This window comes from Rhea pennata, chromosome 15 (genome assembly GCF_028389875.1).
Source record: "Rhea pennata isolate bPtePen1 chromosome 15, bPtePen1.pri, whole genome shotgun sequence".
Lineage (NCBI taxonomy): Eukaryota > Metazoa > Chordata > Aves > Rheiformes > Rheidae > Rhea > Rhea pennata.
Window position 1 is genome coordinate 2,642,327 of NC_084677.1, and position 26,721 is coordinate 2,669,047.

Here is a 26,721-nt window from a genome sequence, read left to right on the forward strand (position 1 = left end):
CGGGGCTCGGCGCCGGGGGGCGGGGCGCGGGGGCGGGACTCGGCGGCAGGGGGCGGGGCTCGGCGCCGGCGCGCGCTCCCCGGTTCTGCGCAAGCGCCGCCGGCGCCCGTCACGTGCCGCGCGCGCAGCCTATGGGGAGCGGCGTTGTTGCGGGGTGCGCGGGAGGGAGTGTCGGTCGCGGCCTCGGTGCTCTCCGCGGCCCGGCATGCGCTGAGCGCCCCCGTCCCTGCCGCAGCGCGCCCGCCCGGCGGCCGCCGCCCCCCCGAGGTGAGAGCCGGCGGGGCCTGTCCGGGGCAAGGGGGCCGGGGGAGCCGGGCGGCTGCTCGCGGGCCGGGGGCGCCGCTCCGGCCGCGCGGGCCGCGGCCGCTCCGGGCCTCCGCGGCGCCCTTAGAGCTGGGAGCGGCTCAGCGGAGCCGGGGCTGCTGGTGCTGACCGGCAGCCCCCCGCCCGGCCGCGCCCTGTGCGCCGGGCCCTGAGGAAGCGGGGGCCTGCGGGGCCGCGGGGGGGGGCAGCCCCTCCCGCCACGCGGGGCTTCTCTAACGGCTCGGTTTAATGTGGTAGCTGTGTGAGCGCCTGTGGGCGCTTCAGGCCTGGCTGGAAAACAACATAATTATGTTGCTGTAACTGTGTGACTCAGGCTATTAAAAACCCCCCAGCTCTAACTGGAGTCGGTCTGCTGGCACTGCCCTGTGTAAGGATGCAGCTGTGCCAACAGAAGGGATTGTTACTGGGCTTTAGTAGAGTCTTAGATGGGCCAAGAGCTGCGCTTACAACCTTTGCCTTCTCTTTGCATGCTCTGCCAAGGGAAAGTGTAAATAATGTGGTTTGATTTCCTCTTTCTTTGTAGTAGAATTTTCTTTAAGAGGACTGCAAGACAGCTTAGCTTTTCTGTGCTTTACCTTCCACAAGGGCTGTGTCTCTTTGAACCTGCCTCTGGAGTTTTAGTGGAGAGGAACCGATTGGTCATCTTCATGTCTAAGCAGGGTAACAGCTGAATGTTTTTTGCAGAATGTGTCACGAGGTCTTTAATTACAGTTTGTTAAACTAATCTCTAAATGTTGTCCGAAGGACGGTACTTCAGCGGCACAGTGCTCCCTGCCGTGTGCTAGGGAAGAGTAGCAGCAGATTTGGGAAGAAGCCTGCTGCTGTGCTCAGTTCTTTGGGGCTCGGACAAATGAGGTGCACGGTGGTGGATTATACGTTTGCTATCTGGATGAGAAAAATAGCATCTCTGCGCTCAAACTGACTAACGTAAATACCGAAAGTGCTGCTGCTTTCTGTGTCACGTTGGAATCGCTGTGACTGATACCCATTAGGCAGTGGATTACTGACGCTTTCAGCCTCTTCTTCCTTGTTGAACAGCAGTGCGGATGTGTAACGCACAGGTATCACCAAGCCCTCTGATTACGGAAGTGTCTGTGAGTAGTAAGGGTACAATTACAGTTACGGTGTGTGCGATGCTGCCTAACAGCGTGGTTTTTTTTGTTTTTTCTTTTTCTGTAGAACACTTGGACTCTTACTAGAGCTGCATATTTTCATATTTTCCTCCTATTGCAGAGGTGGTGGTTGTATTTCACTTGTTTTGAATGGGCTTAGATTTACCACAGGGCTTGCTGTGTCTAGTCCAACCGTGACTGAACTAAAGCATACGTTTTAGACATTCGGTTGTGATTACAAATGTCAGATGATTGTGCCTGATCTCCCATGGTAAGCCATTCAAATGTTTAATTCTGTTTGGTACACTGAGTTTGAACTTTATTAACCTTTTTATCTGTCGTTACTCACTCTGCCTGTGTTGTTTATACTAAAGTACCTCTCAAAATCAGATAGCTTGTGCTAGATGTACGTGCTTAAGGCCTGTGGTAAGAGCTCCTCTGCACTTTGACTGTTCACTGCAGCTATTCTCCCTGCTGCTGAGAACTGTGGATTTTTTTATTGATAGATATATAGAGTTAAGAAACCTTTATAACTTAGAGATGGCCATGCTAGTTCAGACCAAAGGCTTTCCAGATTGCTGTTCTGTTTTGTCCTCTCTGCTTATTCTGATGATTCCCAGTATCCTATTTTGACTGCTGCTGAGCAACAAACTAATGTTCTCAGGGACCTATCTGTGAGAACTCACATTTTTTTCCTCACAACGGTTAACACAAACTGGATGTGTTTGCTTACCTCCAGCGTGCATTCCTTCTTACCTACCAACATACAGACTTTCTGTCTTTTTTTTTTTTTTTTTTTTTTTTTTTTTTTTTTTGGTCTTTTGGCATAAGAGCCTTTTACGACTGTGAACAACTTCAGATTTTACAGTCTTGAAAATCTGTGTCCTATCCCAAAAGTTAAGTGTCATGAGTAAATTGTGTTGCATATCCATTCATTTGTTCTTCTGTCTAGTTTTTATGACTCTGTTGGCCAAATAGTAGCTAGTAGTCTCTCTTCATCCATTTGGTTCAAGCTTTGTTTACTTTCTTTTAGTCCGCCAGGGACAGTCTCTTTATCCCACAACAGCTTAGGTTCCACAAAAGCCTTTATGGGTGTACTTCTGGCAGCTGTTCTGGGAATCATAGCATACTGTACTTTTTTAATAAGTCACTTCTAACAGATTTGTTAAAAGTGATCTTTTAAAGAAGCGGGTGACTTTCTCCCGGCTTGTCGTAATCAGAGTATGAGCCCTCTTCATTTATGAGATAACACTGGTGTAGCTTCAAAATGATTAATGCTAGAATAGTGCCTGGTTCCAGGTTATTTTTAAGTAGATGGGTTTAATCTTGCAGATTAGAAAAGCAGTTTTGTTATGTTATGTAAGTTGGTGCTTTAATCAGTCTCTATATGCCTGGTAGCAAGGGAGGAAACATTCACTAGTGTATGAAGCAGTACTCTAAATACATTGTTTTGTCATTTAAAATAGCTGCTGCTGTTTCTCTCCCTCAGATGGTTGCTTGAGCTACTAACAAGTTGGCTTAATATGTGTAAATAACTGCTAAGTTGCCGAGAAACTGCTCCTTTATGAATGCTATCCTTAAAAAAAAATGTGACATGGTTAACTTTTGTTTCTTTTTCTAAATCATGAGTGGTGTCATCATGTCTTTTGGTATCTAGGATAGCCTAATGTCTTGAAAAGTTGTGGGCACTGCCCGTGGAATTCAGAAAAATGATCCTGCCCGTGGAATTCAGAAAAATGATCTTTTGTAGCTGGAAGCTCAAAGAGGCTTCAAATTAACACGTTTAATTTTGTTAATGAAGTCTGTACTTGTTTTCATATGTTATCTTTTCCCTGGTAAAGGCTTATCTTCGTACCTGTATGGTATGGTTTTGCTTTGTTTTTGTTTGTGTTTTTTGTTTCTTCAGTACTATGAATATAAGTATTGGGGCAATATAATCTGATACCTCAGCCAGTCCGTGCTGGGATTTCAGCGTGTTGTTTGTGAACTGAACCTGATGCTGCCACCCAAAAAGCTATCCCCTCTCTCTTCAACCTTTCCTCCCCCATCTCTTCCCCCTCCGCATCCAGGTAATTTCCCAGTGTAATTTTGGGGGTGAGCAGGGGCCGATGAGACCGTGGCTGCAGGGGCTGACTCTTGTTGACGGTGCTGATGCAAAATACCTGTTGAACTGCAGTTTTAGGTACGAACTTGGGGACTTCCCTGCGAGTAGCTTGCGGAGTTGTCTCGGGAGTTCTCGCAGCCATGGCTTCCAGCTTGTCCCAGGCATGCTCTAGTGGAGGCAGCGTTCAGTAACGCGCTTGGCTTTCTTCTGGTGACTTGGAATTGGTGGCTGCTGTTAATACTTTGTTCTTCTGATGTGGAGCTTTTAAAGAAGCAGGTGGCATCAGTTGTTCAGCATAGTGGCAAATAAAGTTCTCTCTTGGCTGGGCATCTCCTCAATAAACCTGAATTAAACACTTTAGTCTTTATTAGATGGGCTTCACTGCTGGTTTTCCTCTGTGCATGGTTGTGTGTGTGTTTTGGTGTGCATGTGTGTCTTAATGCCAATCAGTGTGTCTAATGTCATGAATGCAGTGTGTTGCAAAAAGACTTAGTTTGATGTCTTCCAGTGCTTCCCTGCCACGCACCCCCTTCCCCTCCGCAAAAAAGCGGGAACTGGAGTCAGGTAGTTTTCAAACATTAGCTTTTTTAAATCAGTCTCGAATTTCTCCTTTTAAACTGGTCATTGTATGTAAGAACATTCATCTGTTCCAGAATACATTTTAAATATTACTGGCTTAAAGCAATAGCAAAGCTTTTCGGTGTTAAACCTGTCTCTGATGCTAGAAGACACGAATGAGGAAGAAAGAGCCATATTGGCTCTAAGTTAAAATACAGGGTCTGGGAGCACAGAGAGGATGGGGAGCATCTCTGCCAAGTAGAGAGAGGAAAAAATGTTCTTTTCAGGCTCCTTGGGAATGTATTTTGTTTTTGTAGATTCTTTTGTTCTGTTTGTCTTGGTTGGCTTTAGCACATTTTTTGCAAAAGTCTCTTAAACTTGCTAGTGTCTGCTGCAATGGTGTATGTGGAGTGACTAGGTTTTCCTGGCAGCTGTGCGTTGCTGCTCAGTAAAGAGGACGGTGTCTAGGAAATGGAGGCCGGCTCACAGTTCTCTTCTCCCAGTGTTTTACTGCCCAGGGTTGAAATTCCAGATACTCTTTTTTTTTTTTTTTTTTTTTTTTTTTTTTTTTTTTTTTTTAGTTGCTGTGTATATTTGATGTGTAGCTGCTTATTCTAATTCTGGAATGGCTGTGGGCCTGCATATATGACGACAAGTTTGAGGTTTCCTTTTTTTTCTTGGTGCAATAGCTGCCTGTTGGAAACTTGCTGCATTCAGCATTTGCCAAGTATTAAATCTCCCCACTAGCTAGCTGCTTGTTGTAAATGTTGCCTTACTGTGACCCTTTGGTTTTAACTCCTCGCAGTGCTACTGTCACAAAGCAGATTTTCTTTTCCATGTCTTAGGCAAGAAAAGATTTAACAGCAAAACCTTCTTAGTGATTCTTGCTCACCATTCCCTGGAGGAGCTGCTGTATCTGGGACAGCAAAGAGCTGTGCCTTTTGCCGTGTATTTTAAAGACACATTTCTCTCATACCAGCTTCAGTGAAATCTACAGCTTCAGTAATGTAACCAGAGCTACAGGGTAGAAGACGAGTTCAGAATGTGACTCACACTGAAAAGATTATTATCCTTCTAGCAGAAGAAATATTAAATCAAGCTTCAAGTTTGCAGAGGATCAGGGATATAAGTATAACAGGATTTCACTAACAGTAAGTGTTTTCATATCAAATAAATGACCACACCTGGCTGTGCAGGTAGAATTTACCTTTTCCCTACTCATTTCTTGATATCTTTTGGATGTCTGTTTCAAGTTCTGATTCTTTGTGGCAGGAGGCAAAAGTGTTATTAACTGTGTTTTTGTGTACTTGGCTTTCAGGTTTGGAGTCCAGATCTTGTGGTGCATATGCCTCAGTTGGGGCACGGTGGAAAAATGAAGTTCTGAGCTGGGGACAAGGTGTGAATGTTGTTTGCAGAATTTCAGTGCTGAGGAAGGATTGGCGTGGAGGAGAACCTCTTAGAGAAGGGCTGAGTGCCGGTGTGGGTTTTCCCAGGCTGTGTGTTATAGTGCTGCCTTCCTGGCCTGATTCTCCATAGAGGAGAGTTCAGGCGCTGACAAACTCTTTTCTCTGTTAAAATGTCCATTAGGGAAACTCATTAGTGCTTTGAGGCGTGCTTCTGAGGCAAATAGGGTCTGCATCCTGGGTGGACTCAGTGGTGTATCAATAAGCTGTTACTGAAGTGATACAAAAGCTAAGGAGCACAAAGTCTAGAGTTAATGCTTGCAACTAAGTGGCAAAGGGTGTGTGAGGGGCCCTTAAGCCCCTCTAAGTGCTTATAGTTTTGGTAGAAACTGGACAAATGTAACCCCTGGATCGAAAGGACTGTGGGCTATTGTGGGATGACATAAGCTTCAGCATCCGAGCCTGTTCCAGCCATATTATTACGTTATTTTCAGACCAGGGCATAAAATTAGCAATTGTGTCTTGGATTTCCCATTAAAATAGTCTCTCTCTTGCTCCAAACATCAGTTTCAGCTAATTTAGGAAATTAAGTGAAGGCAGTTTCGGGGAGTGCTCATATAGGATACAATGGATGCTATAAGAACAGAGGTGAAGCTGACATTGTTGTAGTTGTGGTTGTGAATGTCAAGCTATAACCAGTTTGCATACTGTATTGGAACTAGATCATCTGGGGTTTCTGTATTTATTGCTTGTCCCAAGTGAGTCCAAATGTGATTCCTAGGAGGAGCAGAAGCATTAAGTGGAGTGGAAAAAGGGAGTGTAACGAACGCCTAACGGCAAGTGGCTATGCCTGTATCGCGTTCATGGAAGAGGTGATCGTGTTAATATAGATGGCATGTTTTATACCTGAACTTTCCAGTTTGAAGGTGATTTACCCAGGGAAGGCAGGACTGTGGAGCTTGGGTGTGTGAGCCCCACTTCTGGTCTCAGTTCCAGGAATATCTGCAGTAAGTTATCATTAAGATACCTGTTTCACCTCTTATTAGAGGAGAAATAGAAAAGAAATTAATCTTTAAGTTCCTTTATTTCACAGTAAATAGGGAGAGGAAAATACTCCAAAGAACTGCTGTTGGTAAGTGTGTTAATAGACCCTAAAGAACTAATTTCACAGCTAAAAGTCATTTTATTTCAAGCTCATGTCTGGATTTCTGAAACACTATACTGCAGATAAAAGGCGGAGCTCTGATAATCCTTTGGGGACTCTTCCTGCAGCACTCCTGTCTCAGTAGTCGCTCTTGATTGTCATCAGGATCTTCCTTGGACGTTACGAGAGCAGAGACGTTCGCTTGTGCGCTGTCTGTGTGTGGTGGGATTCTGCTGCTGGGGATGCATCTGAACCTGGTGCTATTGCACTAGTGGGAGGAGACCACCCGGCAGCATCACCACCTTTGGGTGGAAAAAGATCTAGTGTGGGCTCAAAGAGTGAAGAGATCTGTGGGACCGTGGGCCTGAGCAACCTGATCTAAGTTGCATTAAACCAGGTGATTTCCAGAGGGTCCTTCTAACCTAAATTTTTTCATTCTGTGATTAGACTTGAGTAGTATTTAGGTATCTAATTCACAGTGGGAACAAGTACCTAAATATATATATATATTTGAATTTGTCTTCTGTTGCTTTGATGAGGCTACCTTAAATTCTAGAATTGTCTCTTAGAGATTCTTAATAATGAGTTCATTATGTTTTCAAACGCAATAGCAATTTTATTTTATTTAATAAAAGGAGCTTGATAACGGAGGTATCCATGTACAATGTTCCCTGTGAGATCAGTAACCTGAAAATGCAGTAAGATTAAAATGAAATGCAAGAGGAAAATCTGTACTGCTTTGTCAGATTTAGACCTTCAACTGGCTCAAATTGAATGGTTTAGTGTGAATCAAATCCCCGGTGCCAGATGGTGCAGGGTAGAGATGCTCATGGCTGTGAGAACTCTTACTGGGTCTCAAAGTGATGCTCCCCAGGCAATAGTAAAGTTCATGTCCGTTTTGAATACTGTGTTGCTCAGGCACAGCTAACAGGCTCCTATCCTGCATTTGAAATAGCTCTTAAAATCCTGTTGGGTTTTGCACGATGCTCTTTATTTACAATAGAGAAGATGCCAGATGTTGTAAACTTTTTTTCTTCCCTGGAAGCGTTCCCTTGCTTGGATTTGAGGACTGTATGTACAGAATTTGCAGGCAAGGGTTTGGCAGCATGACTGGAGCCCTGATGAGGTTACCAGACACAAGGAAATCCTGGTCGGGCTTGCTCTGCACATGTGCAAAGTTTCCCGGAAGCGTATGGTACTCAGCGCTTGTGCCAAGCGGGTGGTGCTGCTCGTGTGAAATACGGCAGACGCGTGTGTGTCTGTCCCTGGAATTCTGCACCGACCCTCGGAGCCCCGGCGGAGGATCGCGTCGAGGCAGGGCTGACCCGTGTGCCCTCGGCAGCCTGGTGTAGCGTCGCTGCAGGTGCTCGGGTCTGGCCTGTGCGTGCCGTGTACTTGGTAGCTGTCTGGGAGGACTTAATCTTTTCCTTTGGTGATACTGCAGCGGATAATCCTGCTTAATAATCTAGCTGGAGTGTGCTTGAAGAAAATGCTTTGAGTTCTGGAAAGTGAAAATCTTGAGCCCAAAGAAATAAAGAAGGATTGACTGAGGTGCCTGCAATAATGGAGTGGGTCATGATGTGTGTCTCAGGATAGTGTCTCCTAAAATATAGGATCGTCTTACAAAAATCCACTAATCTGCTAATACTTTGTTTTTATTTACTATTTCATGCAGGTGTGAGTCTTTCTCAAGGATGGATTGATATAAGTTAGCTTTTAAGTTGGAAAGTAGAAAATTTTGATGGACTTCAATCTACTTTTGTTTTTGCAAGTGAAAAAATCCTCCTCTTTTTTTTTTTTTGTGCAAGCATGAAATGTTAAAATATATTTATTCTTTCAAATACATCTCTTGTCCTGTAAGTCCCAGTTGACTTCAAAAGTGATACTTAAAATTGGAGCTTCTCTTGGCCCAGCCTGCCCTCTCAATTATGCCCTATCAACTTGCAGGTCAGAACTTTGCCAGCAAACACAGATTAGGTTTTATTTTTATTCAAGTGTTTTGTTGCTGTAATTGTGCTATCGTCGTAACCTCAAGTTCTCCCGAAGGGGAGAAAATAAAGGAGAGGTTTAAGAATAAATCTTGGTATCAGTTAGGATCACTTTACTAAAGACGTGCATTATAAGCAGAAATTCATATAGTGTATCTCATCTCGCTGTGAAATGCCTCATTATAACCTCACTTACTTTCTGCTTGTCAGGAAAACTTGATCCATTTGTATGGATCATAAGTTTTTGTATGCGCTGTCGTGTGTCGTGTTTGCTTCGGTCTCGTCTGCTCCGTTTTCAGCTATCACTGTCTTTCTAATAAACTGGGCTCTTTGCACAGTCTCAGCCTCATGCCAATTTTGCAAGGTTAACTAAAAACCCCCAAGTATGGAGGGGGTGGAAGTTTGGGAAGATTAATAGACGGTCGTGTAAAGCTAACGTGGAAAATAGCTAAGTAACATGTGACTGAAATTGCATATAGGGACAGCTTTAACTTTGGTGTAGCTCGTACGCTCTAAAAGAAGCCGGGTGAGGCAGAGCGTAGATGTGGGTGTTGTGCAAAGGGAACCACGGAGCATCTCTCTGTCTGCACCCAGGAGGAAAGGCGTTAGTGGCTGTTTGCTAGTTTTGATAGTAATTTCAGCCTTTTCACCATTCAAAGGCAGTGAGTTCCACTTCCTGCTTTTCCTTCCCGTCTTTGCGTTTGGTGGCAGCTCTGGTGCTTGTTGGACCTTTCAATGAGCCACTAACTTGCTGAAATGGCAGAAAACAGCCCAAAAAGACAATGTCCCTCTCGGTTGGCATCCAGCAATTAGAGAGGTGCTTTCTCGGGCTAGTGAACCGAGGCAGATCGCGCAGCGTTCGCATCCCATGTTCCTTCTGCCTGTTTCGGGAAGCTCACCCTGCCCCTCGCGTACGTGAGCGCTTGCCAAGTGGTGCTGCAGAGCTCTCCCGGGAACTGAGCCTCCGTCCTTGCTGTGCAGGGAACTGCTGCTGGAAGCGTCGCCGGCCATGCTCGTATCGGGCGCAGGCAGGGCTCTGGGTGTCAGCACGGGTGGTGGCTGCCTCCTCCGAAGCCATCTTCTGGGCACCTCCTTCTCGTTAGCTGTCCTTTGTGTGACTTAGCTGAGGCGTTTTCCGTCTGTTAGTAGTCATTCCTCCTGCGTGCTTCAGTTCCTCGTTTTTAGCTGCTAGTAAAAGTAAAATGTCCTCCTTCCCTGCAGCTACCTACTGCAATCTTTTTCAGTTTGAGGACTATGTGTAAATGAAATTTCGTTTCAGGGGTCTTGAGAGGAAGGGAACCCTGTGGTCTTGCCCACAGGCCACAGGGACTGCCGGATGCGGAAGGACTGGTGATGGTCTAGCTTGCCTGTGATTGCAGCCGGTAGGTGCTTCAGATGAGGCAGAGAGCACTATAATTGCAAAATGCCAGCTATTACACCTGATCCTCAGCTTTTGTGCAAGGATTTGAAGCTCCTCTCAGTCATTAGTCTACGTTGTGTCGCTCCTGTGTCATTGCCACTTGTACACAATTAATCTCTTGACTTTCTCCTTTTTATTCCCTTCATTAACTTACTGCAAATCTGGGAATGCAGAAGCATTTTGTGATAGCGCTGTCTTTAATTTCAGTTGCCCTCTCTTCGCCCAGCCCAGGTAGGGTGGATAACCTTTTCTCTCTGATGCTTTTTGCTGCTGTATGCTCTCACGATTGGTAGTAGCATGCATCATGCATTTCATTTTCTGCTAAGTGCCAACTTCCTAGCTGTTGTGCGAGCCAACAGATTTGTAGGCAGATTTGGTAATTACTCTTTAAGCTAACTGTAAAGCACAAAGTGCCTGAAATATAATTGTTTTTACTGACCCTTACAAAAGGATGTCAAATGAACGAGTGTGTGTAATTTGGTCACTTTTCTGGTCTAGTACTTTATGTTAAAAAAATCACTGCATCGCCTGTTTTGAGTGTATTCTCATACATACCCGTTACTGAAGATGGGCAGAGCGAAGATCTCTCGACTCTAGCAGTTCTTAAGAGTGTCTTATGTTGGATGCCTTTATGGGGCAGTTTGTTTCCAGGCTCATGAGTGTGAGCGATTAGTTTCCTGAATTCCAGGAATGTTCCGCACCGCTGCGGAGAGCCATAGCAAGAACAACCTCCGACTCCCAGAGCAGCTTTCTGTCTTAGTAATTGGACTGTTGTAAGAAGATCTTATGAAATTGCAGAACCTGTTCTGTCTTTGCAACAAAACATTCCCTCCTGAGATAACGCTTAGTTTAAATTAGTTGCAGGTCGTCCTTGGCTTTGAGTGGTAGTATGCCTCACTTACACCTGCCACCAGGATCAAATCCCAGCTTGCAACCAGATTTCCCTTAGAGCTTTCTATTCTCCACCATATCTTAACTATTTTGTCTTTAAGCCTTTTGGTACCTTCTCATTCTTACTGTGTATTATATATTGCAGACTTTGCCTGAAACACCGTCTTGAATCCCCTCAGCTTTTAGCAAGCAACAATTTTATGCTTCGATCCTGCTTTTCTCTTTCCTCAGGGCACTTCCATAAAGCACCTCCTGTGTAGTGGCTATAGGACAGGGTCAGGAGGTTTCCAGTGAGCTGGGAATGCTGTTTTCCACGATAATCCTGGTGGTAGTCATGATTCTCTCCCATAGTCCATGGGTTTCTTAGTCTCTGCCCTGAAGAGCTCTTTGTGCACCTGTGTAAGCTGCCTCTGGTGCAGTACAGCTGCTATTCCTGTAAATGAGAAGCTTTTGCTGGTATAGCCCGTAGGATAAAGCATCTTACCTGGAAACAGCTTGGAAGAGTAATTCTTAAAGCATGCAGGTCTTAAAAGTTGTTTTTCTGCACGAGGAAGTTGAACCACTAGGACTGATGTAATAACGGTAGGTCTCAGCTCTTGCAGCCGCTTAAAGCAGTTCGTTAGGCCTTTTCAACCACGTTCATCCAAAATGCATTGCGTTTTCCTCTGATTTTTGTGTGTGTGTGTTGGATTTGGATTTCTTTTCTACAGTGTTCTTGAAAATCCCTGATTTCCTGACGGCTTTTGGGGGTGCTCTGCCTCCAGCAGGCTTGTTTCAGAAGTTTGGCAGCTGCGGGCTGCTGGTTTCCGCAGGGGATTTGTGCAGCAGCGTAGCGAGAATACAGAGCTGCTGCTTCTTGATGTAATGCAAATGGGTGCTGAGCTCCTGTTTGGCCTCAAGGGCCTTCAATGTATGTCTCAAAAAGAAGGCTTTGGAAGCAGATAACCTCAGTGTTTTCAGATTCTGCTTTGAATAGATAGGCAAAAATATTTCGCAAAGTATAGAGATCAGCAAAGCTCTGGGAAATCTTTGGATCGCTTATGCAGGAAAACCATTTCGCAAGCTCAAGTGTTGCTTTCAGGCTTGGCAAGTGAAAACAGAGTGATTGGCAAAGGCTCCTGTTCAGGACTCTTGCTCTGCTGTGCCCACATGGATGTGAGAGGTGCCAGGACTTTGGTCTTGAACATTGGTCTGAATATTTGCAAAGAGCCAGCAGTGAGTTTGGCAGCTGAACATGAAGAAAGTTAACTTCCATGGAATATCTTCTCTCCTGATCATTGTGGTTACTAATTTTCTGCCTTTGTTTCTTTGGCAGCAGTGATACCTTGCCGGTAACGAAGATGCACAGATCTGCTCTCCTGAAACTCTGTGGCAGGGCACACTGCCAGGCAGGTGGCCTAAATTTGCTTTAAATGCTATTTAAAATGCAAGCGCATCCCTCTCTGGTCACATAGCAGAAAGTGGATGCAGTGAGTCCCTGCTAGCATGCCCAGTGCTGGGGAAGGGGTGTCTGAATTCGGGGAGGGGGAGAGGAATTACTAATTCAAGAAGTCACTCAAATATAAACATATAATTTAGTGGAGGGGGAAGAAGACTAGCTTGAGCTGCGGGATAATGCCTCATGCTTGCCTGGCTCTTTGAGAATATAAAGTGTTAGATAAATGTGAACTAATCCGTGCAAGAGTGTGTGTCCTGTGCTGACTAAGTCGTCGTTTGGAAACTCCCAGCCCTTCTTTGTCTGCTCGGTAGCGATGAATACGGCTCTGTTCCAGTTGTCTCGTCTATCTCTCATTAATGCCCGGAGTATCTTAAATGTTTGATAGGATAAGAGTGTTGACTTGCAGGACCCTTAAATGTTTCAAAAATAAAAGTTACGAGAAGAGAGAATACTGCCATTGCAAACCTGAATGCTGAGCGCTGCCCGCAAGTGAGATGAAGCGAAGCTTGGAGCTTCACCGTGGCCAAAGCTCATCTGGCCGCGCGGTCGTGCTCGCTCCTCCCTCCTCTAAGCCAGCCTCGGGCTCGCCGCAGCCTTTGCCGAAGCGTTCTGGCCTGCGAACACCTGGTAGGCCCTCGCTTAGAAACCAAAGTGACTCTGTGCTGGCTTTCGGCTCCAAACTGGCTCGGCAAAGGAGCCAGCACAAGGGACGGGGAGGAGCGCGTGGCGGGGTGGCTTCGCTGCCTCGCAGCTGCAGCCCGAGGCGCTGCCCCGCGGGTCCCCGCAGCTGGCAGCCTGGCCAGCACCCGCTCGGCCGCGGCTCGTGGACGCGGCCTCCCTTCGGCGTCACCGGGGCAGAGCTGAGCGTGCCGAAGGGTCTCTGGAGGCCTTGTGGCGGAGGGCGCGCTCGCTGCCGTGGCCGCTCCTGGTTTCGCGGGTGTGAATTCAGAGCTCGAGCCTCAGAGGGGCTGAACCAATTCTAGCAGTGGAAAATTAGTCTTAAAAACACCAAGGATTTTTTTTTTCTTGAGGGATTCAGCTGCTTAAGTCCTTCTGAAGCCAGCACTTGGGCTGATTCTACTGAGCAGCTTGCAGCTTTCACATATGCAACAACGATCCTAGAACAGACTGCTAAATAACTGTCATTCTTCAAGTACTTCTTTGGGGGGGAGCAAGTGATCCATGTCAACACAGAGATTCTTTCTGATGCTCTCCAGAATGAAAAATTTAAGGACTGATCACTGGAAGGATAGATATGCCTGAGAAGGGCCTCTTTTTTGAAGACGTCCACCTTATTTCATCTTTTTCAAGAACTACAGGAAAACTTCTTTGGAGCTCCTGCTTGTTAAAGCATTTTGCCGCTCCTTTTGCCTGGGTAGGAGAAGGGCAGACAAAGGTTTCTCTGGATGATAGTGAATATTAATTGCATCCTTCCTCCTCCTTTTGGCTTGTTCCAAGTTGCGAGCAAACCAGCAGCACAGCTTCTGCTTCTCACCTAGGAGGTCTGGCGTGGGGGGCTTATGCCACTCTTGGGGCGGATGGATGGTGGGAGTGCGTATCCGTGGAAGGGCATCACACAGCATGTGTTGCAGGGAGAGTTCTTACGTCAAGGCTGAATGTTATGTTCATTAGCAGAGCTAATTGCCTTCTTTTCAGCATTGATGCTGAATGACCTGGCATCTGGGGGCTTTCTTGTTTCTGAATATTACTGTGTTAGGTTAACTGGTAGTTGCTTTCAAGAGGATCACAGGAGAAAACTAGCTTACACTGCCTTCTTAACTTGGACTTTGGGGATGGAACATGGATTTTTAAGGTCTAACCTGTTTTTTTTTTTTTTTTTTTTTTTTCCCTTAATGGTGCTGTGGAAGCAGATGTTTGCAAATTCTTGGGGGAGCAATTGGCACTCTGTCCTGTGTGCTATCAGAGCAGATCAAGCTCATATCGTTGCTGTGCCTATTTATTTTGCGTGTCTTTGCTGGTTCCGGGGAGGATTGTGAAGCTAATGCAACTTTTGCACTGACATTGCTTGAATGGGACATCCAGTCCGGTGAGAGAGTGTTTAAATGTTTGTCATGCTACAGCTGTAGTGTGCAGGTGTGAATGCTGAGTGCCAGCCGGGAGGGTGGGTCTGCACCTCCCTGTGAGAAGTGCAGTGGTGTTCAGTGAGCTGAGCTTGTGCCAGCCTGATCCTACAGGCAGCAGGGCTCCAGGTTGCTGCTCAGTTCAGTGTTTTGCTTCAGCCCCTTTAAAAACTTTCTTTTGTTGGACAGAATAACTTGTTTGATGCTGAGAATTCCCCTTTGTGTTTCGTCTTTCCTAACGCGCCTTCTTTTCTTGCAGGTGTGAATGACAGAGGAGGTGCCTCCGACTGCGCTTACTGACGTAAACCTCCGTCTTCTCTGCCACGATGACATAGACACAGTGAAACAACTCTGTGGCGACTGGTTCCCAATAGAGTACGTTACCGTTTCTGGATGCAGGAGGGAGGGGGAACTAGACACAAGTGGTGTGAGCCTGCCTGGGTGCAGTTCAGGGCTGAGACGAAGGGCTCTGCAGCTGTCTCTGGGCTGCTGCTAAGCTGGCGGTAGGTTGTGAATCTTTCATGCACCACCGTGGTGTCCCCATGAATGGCCTGTTGCTGCCTCTCCTGCAGAACCGTAAAGTCATCAGAATGTTTGTCTGCAGATTTGTGGCAGACAAATGGGCTTTGTAATTAAGAGGAGGTGGATCTGCTATTTGGGAAAGACTGCGAGAGAGGAATGGGTTTATACCTTCAGGAAGAATGACAGTGCCCCTGTGTTTTGAAAGAAAATTGTGTCCTTGAGGGTGTGCGAAGAAAGCACTCTCGGAGCTAACCCAAGCCAACAACGGGCTGGCTGTTCCTAAGGAACAGTCGTCCTGAATGTCCCAGGAGGAGGGCAAACAGTACTGGCCTGTGTTCCCAGGACTGCTGTTGCTCCCCGAGCACAATGCTGTTTAGTCAGATTTAAGTCTCAAACTGAACTTTGTGCAAGACAGAACAAGGTGTTTAGCTGGATGGACTGCATGTGAGTAATATCTAACCAATACTGTGATTGCAGGTACTCTGGACGGTCAGGTTTGTCCTGTCCCATCCTGAACCCAGGTGTTACGTGGTTCTGGGCTCCGAAGAGCATTAGCTGCAGGGCCTACTTGGCTGTCCTCAGCTTGATGTGTCGTTCTCACCCTCTGAAATGAGTCATTTTTGAGACCAAACCTCTGTCCAGAGGAATCTTGTACCAAATGAGTATCAAAAGCACGCCAGTTCTTTGTTTTAAAAAATAGTCCTGTTTCTCTGTTCTCTCAGTTAGCATAAACAGTTTTTGTTAGCTTCCTCCGTAGACGAAATGGAAAGATGTCTCCTGCCTTAAGCCCCCTTGTGATGTCTCCTGTTCTGCTGGACTCTGTCCATTTGCATTTTTGCCTTTTTAAATTTTTGTCCTATGTAGACTTCATGCGGTGGTGATGCAGGGAGGAATATAAGCCCTTGTGTAGATGAAATCGTATATAATATGCCTTTTACTTCTGTGAGGCTGCTGACAGTGCTATTGAATGAAACACCACGGCTTTCTTTTTCCTCCTGGTTGACTGTTGTCTTTCCCATCTGTCAGCACAAGTATTTGTACTGCTGCATGGAAAAAAAAAGTTTAGAAACTTGATCTGGATTAAAGTTAAGTATAGCCTGTCGCAGGTTAGTTCTTCAGGCCCCTTTTTGGGAAATGTTTGTGCTAAAAGCACTGGGATGAGGAGCTCCTCTGGGAGACCGTGGTAGATTTTGGGCTTAAAGTATCCAGGGAAACTGCAGCTTTAGACTTCAGATTTATATATATATATATAAAAAAGTTTCATTGAGTAGCTTTGTGGCAGATTTTAGCAGAGTAATTAAGATTGCATGAAACTTAAACGAGCAAAAGTATTCATAGATTTTTGAATTTGCAGGGTCTACTGAACATCCGTTTAGGTTTAAATCAGTGTACTGTAGTTTCTCTTCAGTATCTGCGGAAGTGGGAGGAGAGTTGGAGGCTGATGGCATGATGTTAGTACCAGTATTCAATTTTTTTCCCCACTGCGTGTGTCAAATTATTAAGATTCTTAAGCTCTTAAATGAGCACAGATGGATCCTGTATTTCAAAGTATCTTACTAAAGGTGGAAATGAAGGCTCTGGGCAATGAACAGAAAACAAAAATGTGATTGTCCTAGCAAAGCAGGAGACCGTTACATCAGTAGTAGCAGCCTGTGCTGCATCTCAGGTGCAGCTGAAAGAAGCCATGCCAGCACATGGGTACAATAGCTGTTTGATATTTCCCCAGTACCACACAACAGTTAGGAAAGGTGAATAATGTACCCACCCATGTTTTTATAGAATAAGTTAAGCTAGCAGCATAGAAAAATACTTAGATTGACAACTTCTTGTGGTACAGCTTTCCTTCCTTGGACTTGTGTGAAATCCATTGGCCTGCAGTTCCACCGATGGCGTTTAGAGGTGTTGCTGCCCGTTTCCAGTTAAGCAGCACTTCAACACAGTGTTTGCTGTAACCCTGCCTGCTCTCATGGGCTCAGTCTTCTCTAAACGCTCCTGGTTTTTCTTTCTTCCAGGTACCCTGACTCATGGTACCGAGATATCACTTCCAACAAGAAGTTCTTTTCCCTTGCAGCCACGTATAGAGGCTCCATCGTGGGAATGATAGTAGCAGAGATCAAGAGCAGAACAAAAGTGCATAAAGAGGTAAGGAAGCTGTTTCAGTATGAGACATTCCACCACTTGCTGTAGTTACCCTGAGATGGGATGATTGGGGCATTTTTTTTCCCCCTCTGTCTGGACACTAGTAAAAGCTATTCTGACCTAATCAAAAGACGAAAAACATGGTGATTTCCCGCTAGGGGAGCGTTGATAATGAGTTGTGTGTAAATATGAGGGCTGCGGGGGTTAGGAACTTCTGCTGAGCAGCCTGTGACCTGAAAGTTTTTACCTGCTGGGGCAAGGCAGCTGTGGTCTGATGGGAACCTGTCTGCCTGAGGCTCTGTGGAAAGATCAGATAACACAGACCTACTCTAAAAGTGTCTGTGTAGCAAGCCAATGTGCTGTGCCTGGCTGTTCTCACTGTACCTGGTCTTAGTGGTGACAGAGGAATGCACAGCTGTTGGAGAACAAACCTCCTTCCTTCTTATGTAAGGCCTGAACTTCTTCAGCTGTACTGAATGAGTCACTGCTGAGGGCTGACTGGCTTCCTGCAGAAACTAGGGTGTCCTTCCTTAAACAGCATCTCAAACACGAAGCAGAGGTAGCCAATATGCAGAGAGCTTAGGCTTTATGGGTAAGAGCTTGGAGGCTGGGACAGAGAACACAATATGGGCAGAGGTGAAGAGGAGATGATTGCTGGGACACCGAGGAAAAAGTCACCAGGGAGAACAGCCTTAGGAAAATCATTTTAAAAAAAAAAAAAAAAAAAAAAAAAAAAAGCAGGGGCAACGCAGAGAGCACAGTAACTTCTAAATGGCCATCAGTGTTAGGTTTATACGGGGAATAAGTGGTACTATTCTCCTTAGCCAGCATGAAGAGACCCATGCCACTGAGCACTCCGAGTTCCTCTCTGATTTCATCTCAGAGCTAGTTAAGGTCAGAAACTTCATCTTCAGCAACCTTGTAAACGTCAGCGAAAGGCTCTTGTTCCAACCAACCTGGAATTCAGGGCCTTGTTCAGATACTGCTCTGGGCGGTAGGACCCATAGAACATGCTCCTTGCCCTCTTCAGCAGTACAAACATCTTCACTTGACACGAAGACCACGTTGAGCATGCTGGCAATAAAGACTGTTGCTGATCTAGAAACTGATGTGCGCATCCAAAATTGACAATTTGAATCTTTCTGAGGAAATGGTGCAAATATATTTAATATGTCTCTAGGTCTGTGAATAATGTACGTAGCAAGAAAAACCCTAAGGATTTGTGTTCTGTCTGGAAAGATGATATGAAAGATACCTCTAAGGGGTCATGTTTGTTTCTTTTTGCCCTTCTTCCTTTCTAGAAGTTCCACCTAAGACTGTTCTGTGCAGAGAATTTTTGCCACTGACCTTGTTTTAGATATTCCAGTACGGGATGCTTTCTTTCTCCTCTTGCTCCCCAAGCGTCCTACTAAATAACTTGTCGTATCTCTACGCAGGATGGAGACATCCTAGCTTCCAATTTTCCTGTGGACACTCAAGTTGCTTACATCCTAAGTCTTGGAGTGGTGAAGGAGTTCAGAAAACATGGAATAGGTAAGATACCGCTAAATGACAGCTCTGTTGCTGTGTCTCGTTTGCCATGTGTGTGGCTAGTGGGCATGACTGAAAGACCAGCAACATTTCACTCCGATTGCCTGCTGAGACAACTTTGTCTATGACTCAGCAGCTGGCAAGGTGATATGCTCGCACCCTCCCTTGGGGGGTTAATTAACGCAGGTGCACCGAGGGCTCTTCACCGGTGTTGACCCATCACAGAACGTACAAATGTTTCTGGAGAACGTGCGGCTGTATCTGTCTTGTTCCAGAGAATAGCTGAGCTTACCACAAACTCGCATTCCTGCTGCTGTCCTCACCAAGATTTTTGGAAGAGCTGTTGAGAGTGAGACTGACTGAAGCACCAGGACTTCATCCTGGAGCAGGGTTTGAGCCTGTCTGGTGGGAACAAGGAGGGAGCATATATTCCCCAGCTTCTGTTTTTCTTCTGTGGATATCAGAAGCCTGGCCCCTGAGGCAAAAAAATGTAGCTGCTTTTAAGCTTTCAATTTAAAAAGATGGAACACATGTTTAGGGAAAAGACCAAGGGAACTGGAAAAGAGTGTAACTTGGACTCGATTAAATTTGTCAAGTGCGTATAAAGGTCAGTTCTGAATGCCTGCTGCAACACGCAGCAATTTTACAACTGTCTGAAAATCCTCCAGTCAGTCAGGAGGGTTCATCTCCTTGGAGCAGGATGTTTTATCATCAAATAAGTGCCCTTCTAGTAAGGTTTAAAGCACCATCTATATCTTCATGAGCTGGATCCACAGAATGAAATAGGCCAGACTTGCCAGCGTGACTCAGTGTTGCACATCTGGTGTCAGTTCAGTGGGTACAGGTATAACTTGTCTTCAAGTCCATTCTCCCCTACTCACACCTGCAAAGATGCAAACTGATATGATACATAAAGAAATAACCAGTGGGAGCACTGCAATTAAAACTTACATTAAAATACTACTTCAGAGAAGCTTTCTCTACGAAGCAGAAAATGCTTACAGAGAATAATGTTCAGAGAAAGCGGTGACGAGGTCTTTTGTAAAGTCAAAGTTGTCTCGAGGCCCCTTTCAGCTTCCAAATCCTGATTTCCAGCTTTATCTTGCTGGAATTTTCTCCTTCAGTATCAGTATTTCCTGCACCCGTTGAATCCAGACAGTATGTTGCAGTGCGCTCTAAGTCTCTGCACTTAAAGCTATAGCAAAATAACCTGAAGAAGCTGCAGATGCTTTTTTGAGAGCCTTCTCTTCTCGAGAGTTTTCTACTTCTGTTTGAAGCTGGAGTCTTTCATGCAGGAGTCTTTTTCACTCCAGGCACATTTTTAAGCACTATAGCTCTGATTTTTTTTTTTTTTTTCTCTCTCTAGCAGATGTTAGAAGGCTTTTGTTTCTAGCTCTTTGCTATTAAACCAGAGGACAGTTGAGTTACTGTGCGACAGAAGTGGAATATATCTTAAATTGCTCTCTTGTTGGCCCCTCTCGGTGGCTTTTTGTGCTTGACTGGTGTAAATTCCTACTAAGTATCAAGCAACTATGAGTCAGTGCTGTTGACCTGTGCTCTGAAGTTCTGTGGGTACTGCTGAAAATCTTACATGTCCCATGCTGCTTCTACGGTAATTGTGAAACTGCAGCCTAAATCTCATCTGTGTGTTTTATATTAGCTAAACTGCTTAGGCAGTGGCCTGTTGTTACTGCACCAGGTGGAAGAAGTAGCTGTGCAGTCTCATCGGATGGCAGTTACCAGAAATGTCTTCTGTGGTAGTGTAGGTGCGTGCAAGAAGCAAGTTCTGCTAGATCCTTCATGCTGTGTTGAGGTTGTTCAGATGAACCTCCAGGTCTAGTCTCTTGGGGCTAGAATATCCTCTTCTCTGCTTTCTCCTGCTGACATTTGTGGCTGCAGCAAACCCTGGCTGAAGGAGACTTTATGACTCGGCTCTTCCCCTAAGAAGAGATACTAAAGTCCTACCAATTCTTAGATGTTTTTAGTTTGAGTTCACCAGAAATAGTGCAGTGACCTGCTTGTGAAATCCTGTTTTAACTCTTTGCAATTTTAGATGGCTAATTGAGGGAACTGATGGAATTGCAGACTTGCTGATCTTCCCCAAAACCAAATGGGCTCCCAAAGCCAAGAGCTGCTTGACTGGGGATGGATGTTACTAACATTCCCATGTCTGGCTTGAAGCCCTGCTCATTGCTGAGATGAGATTCATATCTGAACCACAGAGCACAGCCCTGCTGAGTGTGCTGATGACTGACTGGAGCACTGACTGGGATCTGGGAACTTTTCTAAGCATGTGCAGCCTTCGTTGCTTGAAGGGTGGATGCAGGGGATCCCCCTGAGAGCTGAGCTTTCCTGTGCTGTCACTGGGATGGCAGCTGCACTGAGTCTGTTGTTCCTTCCTTTGTAGGTTCACTCTTGCTTGAAAGTTTAAAAGATCATATATCAACAACTGCCCAGGATCACTGCAAAGCCATCTATCTGCATGTCCTCACTACTAACAACACAGCAATAAACTTCTATGAAAACAGAGACTTTAAGCAGCACCACTATCTTCCCTATTATTATTCCATAAGAGGGGTCCTCAAAGATGGCTTTACCTATGTTCTCTACATCAACGGCGGACATCCACCCTGGACAATCTTATATCCTTTACCCTTCAGTCTGAGTGAGCTAAGCAAACACCAAACAATATTTGGGGTTAGAAACAGCGGTGCAGCAAAGAGTGACCTGGCTAGAGCTGGAGAGTGATGCCTCTGCAGATGATTTCCTTGAAGTCAAAAGGAAGGCAATGTTGGCCTGATTTGACAGTGATCCATTTATGCCCAGACTCCAAGTATTTTCTAAGCTGCTGGGAACAGTTCAGGGAGTCAATGTCATGGTACATTGAATCCTAATTTGGGGAAATTTGCCAGTGAAAAGCAAGCGCTTAGTGTTTAGCAAAAGTTAGGCATTCTTTGGCTGAGTGGTGCAGAATTTCCCCAGCAGTCTCAGATTTGTCATATCAGAGCAGCCCTTGGTCTGGTTTCCTGTGGTTGCAGGATCTTCTGTGACCTTGGCCTGGTCTGGGTCTCATCAGGCTCAGCACCCCATGTGGTGGATTTGACTTCCCAGATTCCCAGAAGAAAGCAGGTGCATGTCAGCTCTGCCAGTTACATTGAAAAGATCTGAAGTTCATTCTCCAGATCTTGGGTGTGAGCAAGCCCCCTTTTCCCATTCAGAAGGGAAGTACCTTGCCCTGAGAGATGGACTGAGTAGAAAACGGAGAACAAGCCAAGTTTAGATGAAACTTCTTGATCTTTCTCAGAGGTAGCTGAACGAGCAAGATATCTCTGGGCAGGTGATGGACTGTGAGGCCACAGTAACTTGCTGCTAGTTTCCTTTGTACTCCACAGCTACTTAGCTGGGATACTTCCCAGAGAGGTTGGAGCCAGTGTCCCTAGACTGCCACCTCTTAGGGTGCAAAGTGGATCTGCTCTTGATAGGAAGGAGCAGTCGGTTAAGTGTGAGGAGTGAGCCAGCTTAAATAACGAAGGGCAGCTTTTGCTGTCTCCTAGAGATTCCTTCAGGAGTGATAGTCCAAAGGATGATTTAAGTTGTTTCTCTAGTTACGTTATAAATGTCATTGTCCTTAACTGATAGCCACTGACTACCTACAGCACATTGGATCAACACTAGCCAGCCTGAGCCCCTGTTCAATTCCCCAGAGGATATATCGACAAGCCCAGAGCCTTCTCTGCAGCCTTCTGCCCTGGTCTGGCATTTCTGCCAAGAGCGGCATTGAATACAGCCGGACAATGTGACTTGATCAGAAGATGTACGAAAAGCAAAGGTAGGCACCGGAGAGAAAGCTCCCCTTCCCTCTCCGAGGCCCGGCTCTGCAGCGCCGCAGTAGTGGCGTGCCACATCCTGTGGGCTGGGGCAGTTGAGAGCGTGCTCAAGCGAGGGCCTCTGCAGCTGCAGCTCTGTGCGCTCTCGTTGCGCAAGCTGCGGTGTAAGACGTCTTGGGCATCGTTGTGCCCTGGTCTCGGGCTGGTGGTCAAACTCCCGTAGGTCCCATCTGAAGGGAATTTAGGATCTGATCTTGTTTACTTGTGCCCAGAAGCTGGCAATAGATTCAACCTGTCCCTCATGTCTCCAGCCTTTTTCTCCAGCTCTGTTAAACCAGCTTGAAAGACCCAGTATGAGTCTGTGCCCTTTCCCCAGCAGGATGTCCAGGCGCAGTAACCGAGTGCCCATTTGCTGCCAACTGCATTAAATAACAAAGTCTTCTGGACAGATGTGTAAGAGACCCTGTTCCTCTGTGCAGCAACAACTGTTCTCCCCAAGGCAACTGTTCTCTTTTGTCTTTCTTGTCAATTATAGGATTGTTCTTCCTTTCATCTCCTGAACCACCAGCTCTGCACCGATTCCAGTGCTGTTGGCTTTCGGTCAGTGACCCAGCCCTCTGGAAAGGACTCCCTTTTCCACAGATCGACCAAGATTTGGCAGACTTGACTGGCTGCAGCCCTGACTTACCCTTGTGGCCTGGAGTCTGCGAGTGCTGCACGGACAGGCCTGGCTGTCTTGTAAGGCATCTGGCTGCGCCGTAGGCGAGGGCCTCTTGCTGCCACCGGTCTGCGTGCGTCCCTGCCACTTCCCTCGCCTCTGGCTTGTTCACTCGTATACACGATGCAGAGGGCTTCAGTCGCTGCTCCCACACTGTAGCTGCTGGAGGTGACCTGAATGAGGCTGACGAATCTGCACTGACCAACCATGTAAATGAGCCGTTAGCACCCTGGCAGGCCGCTGCCGGCAGGGGCGAGCGTGCTGTCCTAGTCGCAGGGGCGGTGGGGAGCTGGGCGGCCCGAGAGGATTGCGCTGGGTCCCGCTGCGCCGGTGACTGCTGCTGGTGCTTCCTGCCCCCTCGCAGGAGCGAACCACCCTAGCCCCACCCATCCTTCTGGAGTGACCTAAACAGAAGCATCCAATTCAGGATGCATCCAGTAGAAGGCAGGGAAAGAAATTGCTGTTTCATAGTGAAATATATATTATACTGTACAGATCTTTCTGCCTCTGTCCAGGTTGGAACTCAGCAGAGGAGGGGGCTGGGGGCATGGAGCTGTTGCTTCAGCCAGAGCCCTGGGGAGACTGGTGCAGAGTCCTCCTCCTCCTCCCCTGCATGTGTCTTCCCTTGGCACCAGCGTCAAACTCTTGCAGGATCTTTTGGGAATTGAGGTCTGTGTACAGATCACTGTGGCTTTTATTTGGCTGTTGAAGAAAAGCCACCACTGCTGCTCACTTGTGTGTTTGAGGTTGCAGTCTGTGGACGTTGCCACGGGCATGTGCCAGTTGTATGTGCTGCAGGAGGCTCACGTTGCCTGGATGCGGGAATCCCCCCGCCCCGCGGCTGGCTCAGCCTGGTGCGGCTGCGTCTCAGCTCACCAGACGTTACCCTCGCGCCTGCGCAGGAGGCCCCGGCGTTCCTGTGAGCTGCAGCTGCGCTAGGTCCCTTCCCCAGGCCTCGGTGCGAGTCAGGTGCCTGCTTTGCTTTCAGGGTGGGGGTCCTTGCAGGCAAGCGCTGGAGGCACAGCTATGGCTGCTGTCTTCCAGATCCTGCCGCAAGCCCCCCTGCGTTGGCCAAGGCTCTTTCCCTGCTCAGCACCATGTCACTCATCCCCCCGCACACACGCACCCCCCCCCCGTCATGTGCCTGTTCTGATACTGGGAATGGTGGAGGTTGAAGATGCAGCCGGAGCGCGGTGTGCTCCTCATGCAGGTGTTGCCGCCTCCGGCAGTGAGTGTGCCAGGGAGCGGGGATGAGAAACAGGCGGGTGTCACTGTTAGACCTAGAGGGAGAAAGAGAATGTCGAGATCCTGCAGCCCAAATGATTGTACAAAGTCATTTGAATCTCTGTCGGCCTTTGAGACTGGAGTTTAATAATAAAAGGATGCAGGAGAACTTACTGTGAGCGGTACCATGCTGGCTCCTAGGAGAGGAGACCGGGGCCAGCTCCTGGCTTTGCCCGCTGCTGCCAGGGAGCTGGCTGCGTGCACGGCGGCTCTGAGCTTCATATCTCTGCTGCAGACGGTCCCACTGAGCGCAGCTTTCACGCTGCTGCCCTGTCTGGCCCTGGGGCACAGGAAGCGTTTTGGTCCAGCCCCAGGGGCTGGTGGATGTTGCACTGTGGGGACGCAGCGGGCTCTTCTGGGCAGAGGTGTTGTGCCATGTTCAGGGGCTCAACGGCTCTTTGACTGAAGGGAAAAGCGTTTCTCCAGAGGACAGTCGAGCCCTGCGACAGGGCCTTGGCGAGGTGGGTGACTGCGTCCTTGGAGGCCTTCAGGACCCGAATGGACAAAGCCCTGAGAGTGGGTCTGATGTTGACCCCCATAGAGGTTGTTGAACTAGAAGCCTCCTGAGGTCTCTGACCACCTGAGTTATTCCTTCTCCTGCGGTCTAGAAACGATGGCGCTGCTGGGTGGAGCAGGGCAGCACGTGCCGAGAAGCTGCTCTTGCCAGGCGGTGCCGTAGCGGGCGAGCGAGTGCAGCCTCGCGGCTGCGGGAGGCTCGGTAACCGTTGTGCTGTGGGAGGAGATGGGGCCGGCAGGCTGCCGCGCTGGGCGTTCCCTGCGGCCGAAACGCCACCGGCCTGGGGCGCTTCCAGCGGCGGGTGGGTTGCGGTCATCGAGGCTTGAGCTGGGACGTGGGGAGGAGAGCCGGGACGTGGGGAGGAGAGCCGCGGTGGGGCTCCGAGGTGGCGCGGAGCGGCCCGGCTCCCCTCCGCGTGCGGGTGCGACGTAGCGAACGACGCGCGTTTAGCTCAGCAAAAACCATAGCTCGGTTTTCTGCTGAAGCGGCCGGCAAAGCGGCTCTGGTCGCAAAAGGCGGGGGCGAGAGGGGGCAGCTCTGCGGAGCGGCCGGCTCGGCTTGGCTCGGCTCGGCTCGGCTGCTCGCAGCCCGGGAGTCTCCTTCAGCAAGGGCTCCCGGCGCGCGCCGCCCTGGGGCCGTGCGCCAGGCTGGGCCTGGGGTTCCTGGTGCCGCTATTTAATGGTGTTTTTAACTGGGGCACAAGAGCTGCCTGCGTCCCCGCGGCCGGGCTGCCACCGACTAGCCCGCGCGTGGGGCTGAGCTCCCCAGCAACGCTCCGCCGCAGCGCTGGAGCCCACGGCTGCCCGGGCTCCCTTCCCTTCTGGGAACAGCCCTGGTGCGGGGTAGCGGCTGCCTCCGGCCCCTCTTCGGCGGAGCTGCCCTCCGGCCGGTGGCTCCGGCGGCGCCCGCCGGTCCCGCTCCTTCCGCAGCCCGTCTGCGGTGGTACGGGCAGGAGGTGCTTGCCCCCCCCCCCCCATACAGCGCTTCCCTGCAGGGCTGCCCTGAAGGACCCTCCCAGCCTTGTTTGCGTGACCTTATTTTGCATTTTGCATTACCTTAGCTGCTTTTCTTTTTTTTTTTTTTTTTTTTTTTTTTTTTTTTTTTTTTTACTTAAATGTTTCTGTTTGTTTGTGGGGATTTCTTCAGCAGCTAAAAAGCTCTTTGTCTCCTTTGGCACTTAAGTTTCTCTGAACTAGCTGGACCAGAATGAATCCGTCTCTTTCCTGTTTGTCTCAGACTGACATTTCTCACCTCTTTTTATCGTGCCCCTTACACAACTTAACTTGTCCACTGCTGCACTGGACCAAGGCCAGAGGGGACCGGCGACTGGTGCACGTTGTCCTCCTTGCCCCCCCCCCCCCCCCCCCGCCCCGTCCTCCAAGGTGGCAACCATGTCCCCACCTCCCAGCCCCACTGTGCCCTGTTATTTATTGAGGAGCGTTGTGCTGCCGCTGTCAGCGTCACCCTGAATGTCTTCAATTAAACCAAGCCTCTTTTGTGCGTCTTCTGTCCCTTTCTGCAGGAGCCTCTAACGTGCTACGCGGCGAACTTCACTTGCCCTTATGGAGCGAGCAAAAAGCCAAGTGCTCCTGGGGCTGCGCCGGGCGCGGGCCCCCGGCCGGGTGCCACGGAGGCTCTCCCGCGTGCCCCGTCCTCTCCCCGGGGCTGCAGGCCTGTCCCCGCTGCGCAAGGGGCGTGAGGAGGAAGCAGCCCAGCGAGAG

The 26,721-nt window shown here is 48.0% G+C and overlaps 1 protein-coding gene across 6 annotated transcripts; it reads left to right on the top strand.

The window, feature by feature from the left end:
• Positions 1–163: 163 nt before the first annotated feature.
• NAA60 (N-alpha-acetyltransferase 60, NatF catalytic subunit) lies at positions 164–26,509 on the top strand. 6 transcript variants are annotated; one of them, XM_062587866.1, is made up of 7 exons: positions 164–267; positions 14,723–14,838; positions 16,998–17,127; positions 18,561–18,657; positions 21,062–21,296; positions 22,298–22,483; positions 23,017–26,509. In XM_062587866.1, the coding sequence occupies exons 2-6, from the start codon at positions 14,729–14,731 to the stop codon at positions 22,452–22,454; spliced, it is 729 nt and encodes a 242-aa protein (XP_062443850.1). In that variant the 5' UTR covers positions 164–267; positions 14,723–14,728; the 3' UTR covers positions 22,455–22,483; positions 23,017–26,509. The 6 variants fall into 6 exon arrangements, with proteins under 6 accessions (XP_062443850.1, XP_062443853.1, XP_062443854.1 ...); XM_062587869.1 differs by lacking the exon at positions 23,017–26,509 and adding an exon at positions 22,861–22,971; XM_062587870.1 differs by lacking the exon at positions 23,017–26,509 and adding an exon at positions 22,793–22,876.
• Positions 26,510–26,721: the final 212 nt, after the last annotated feature.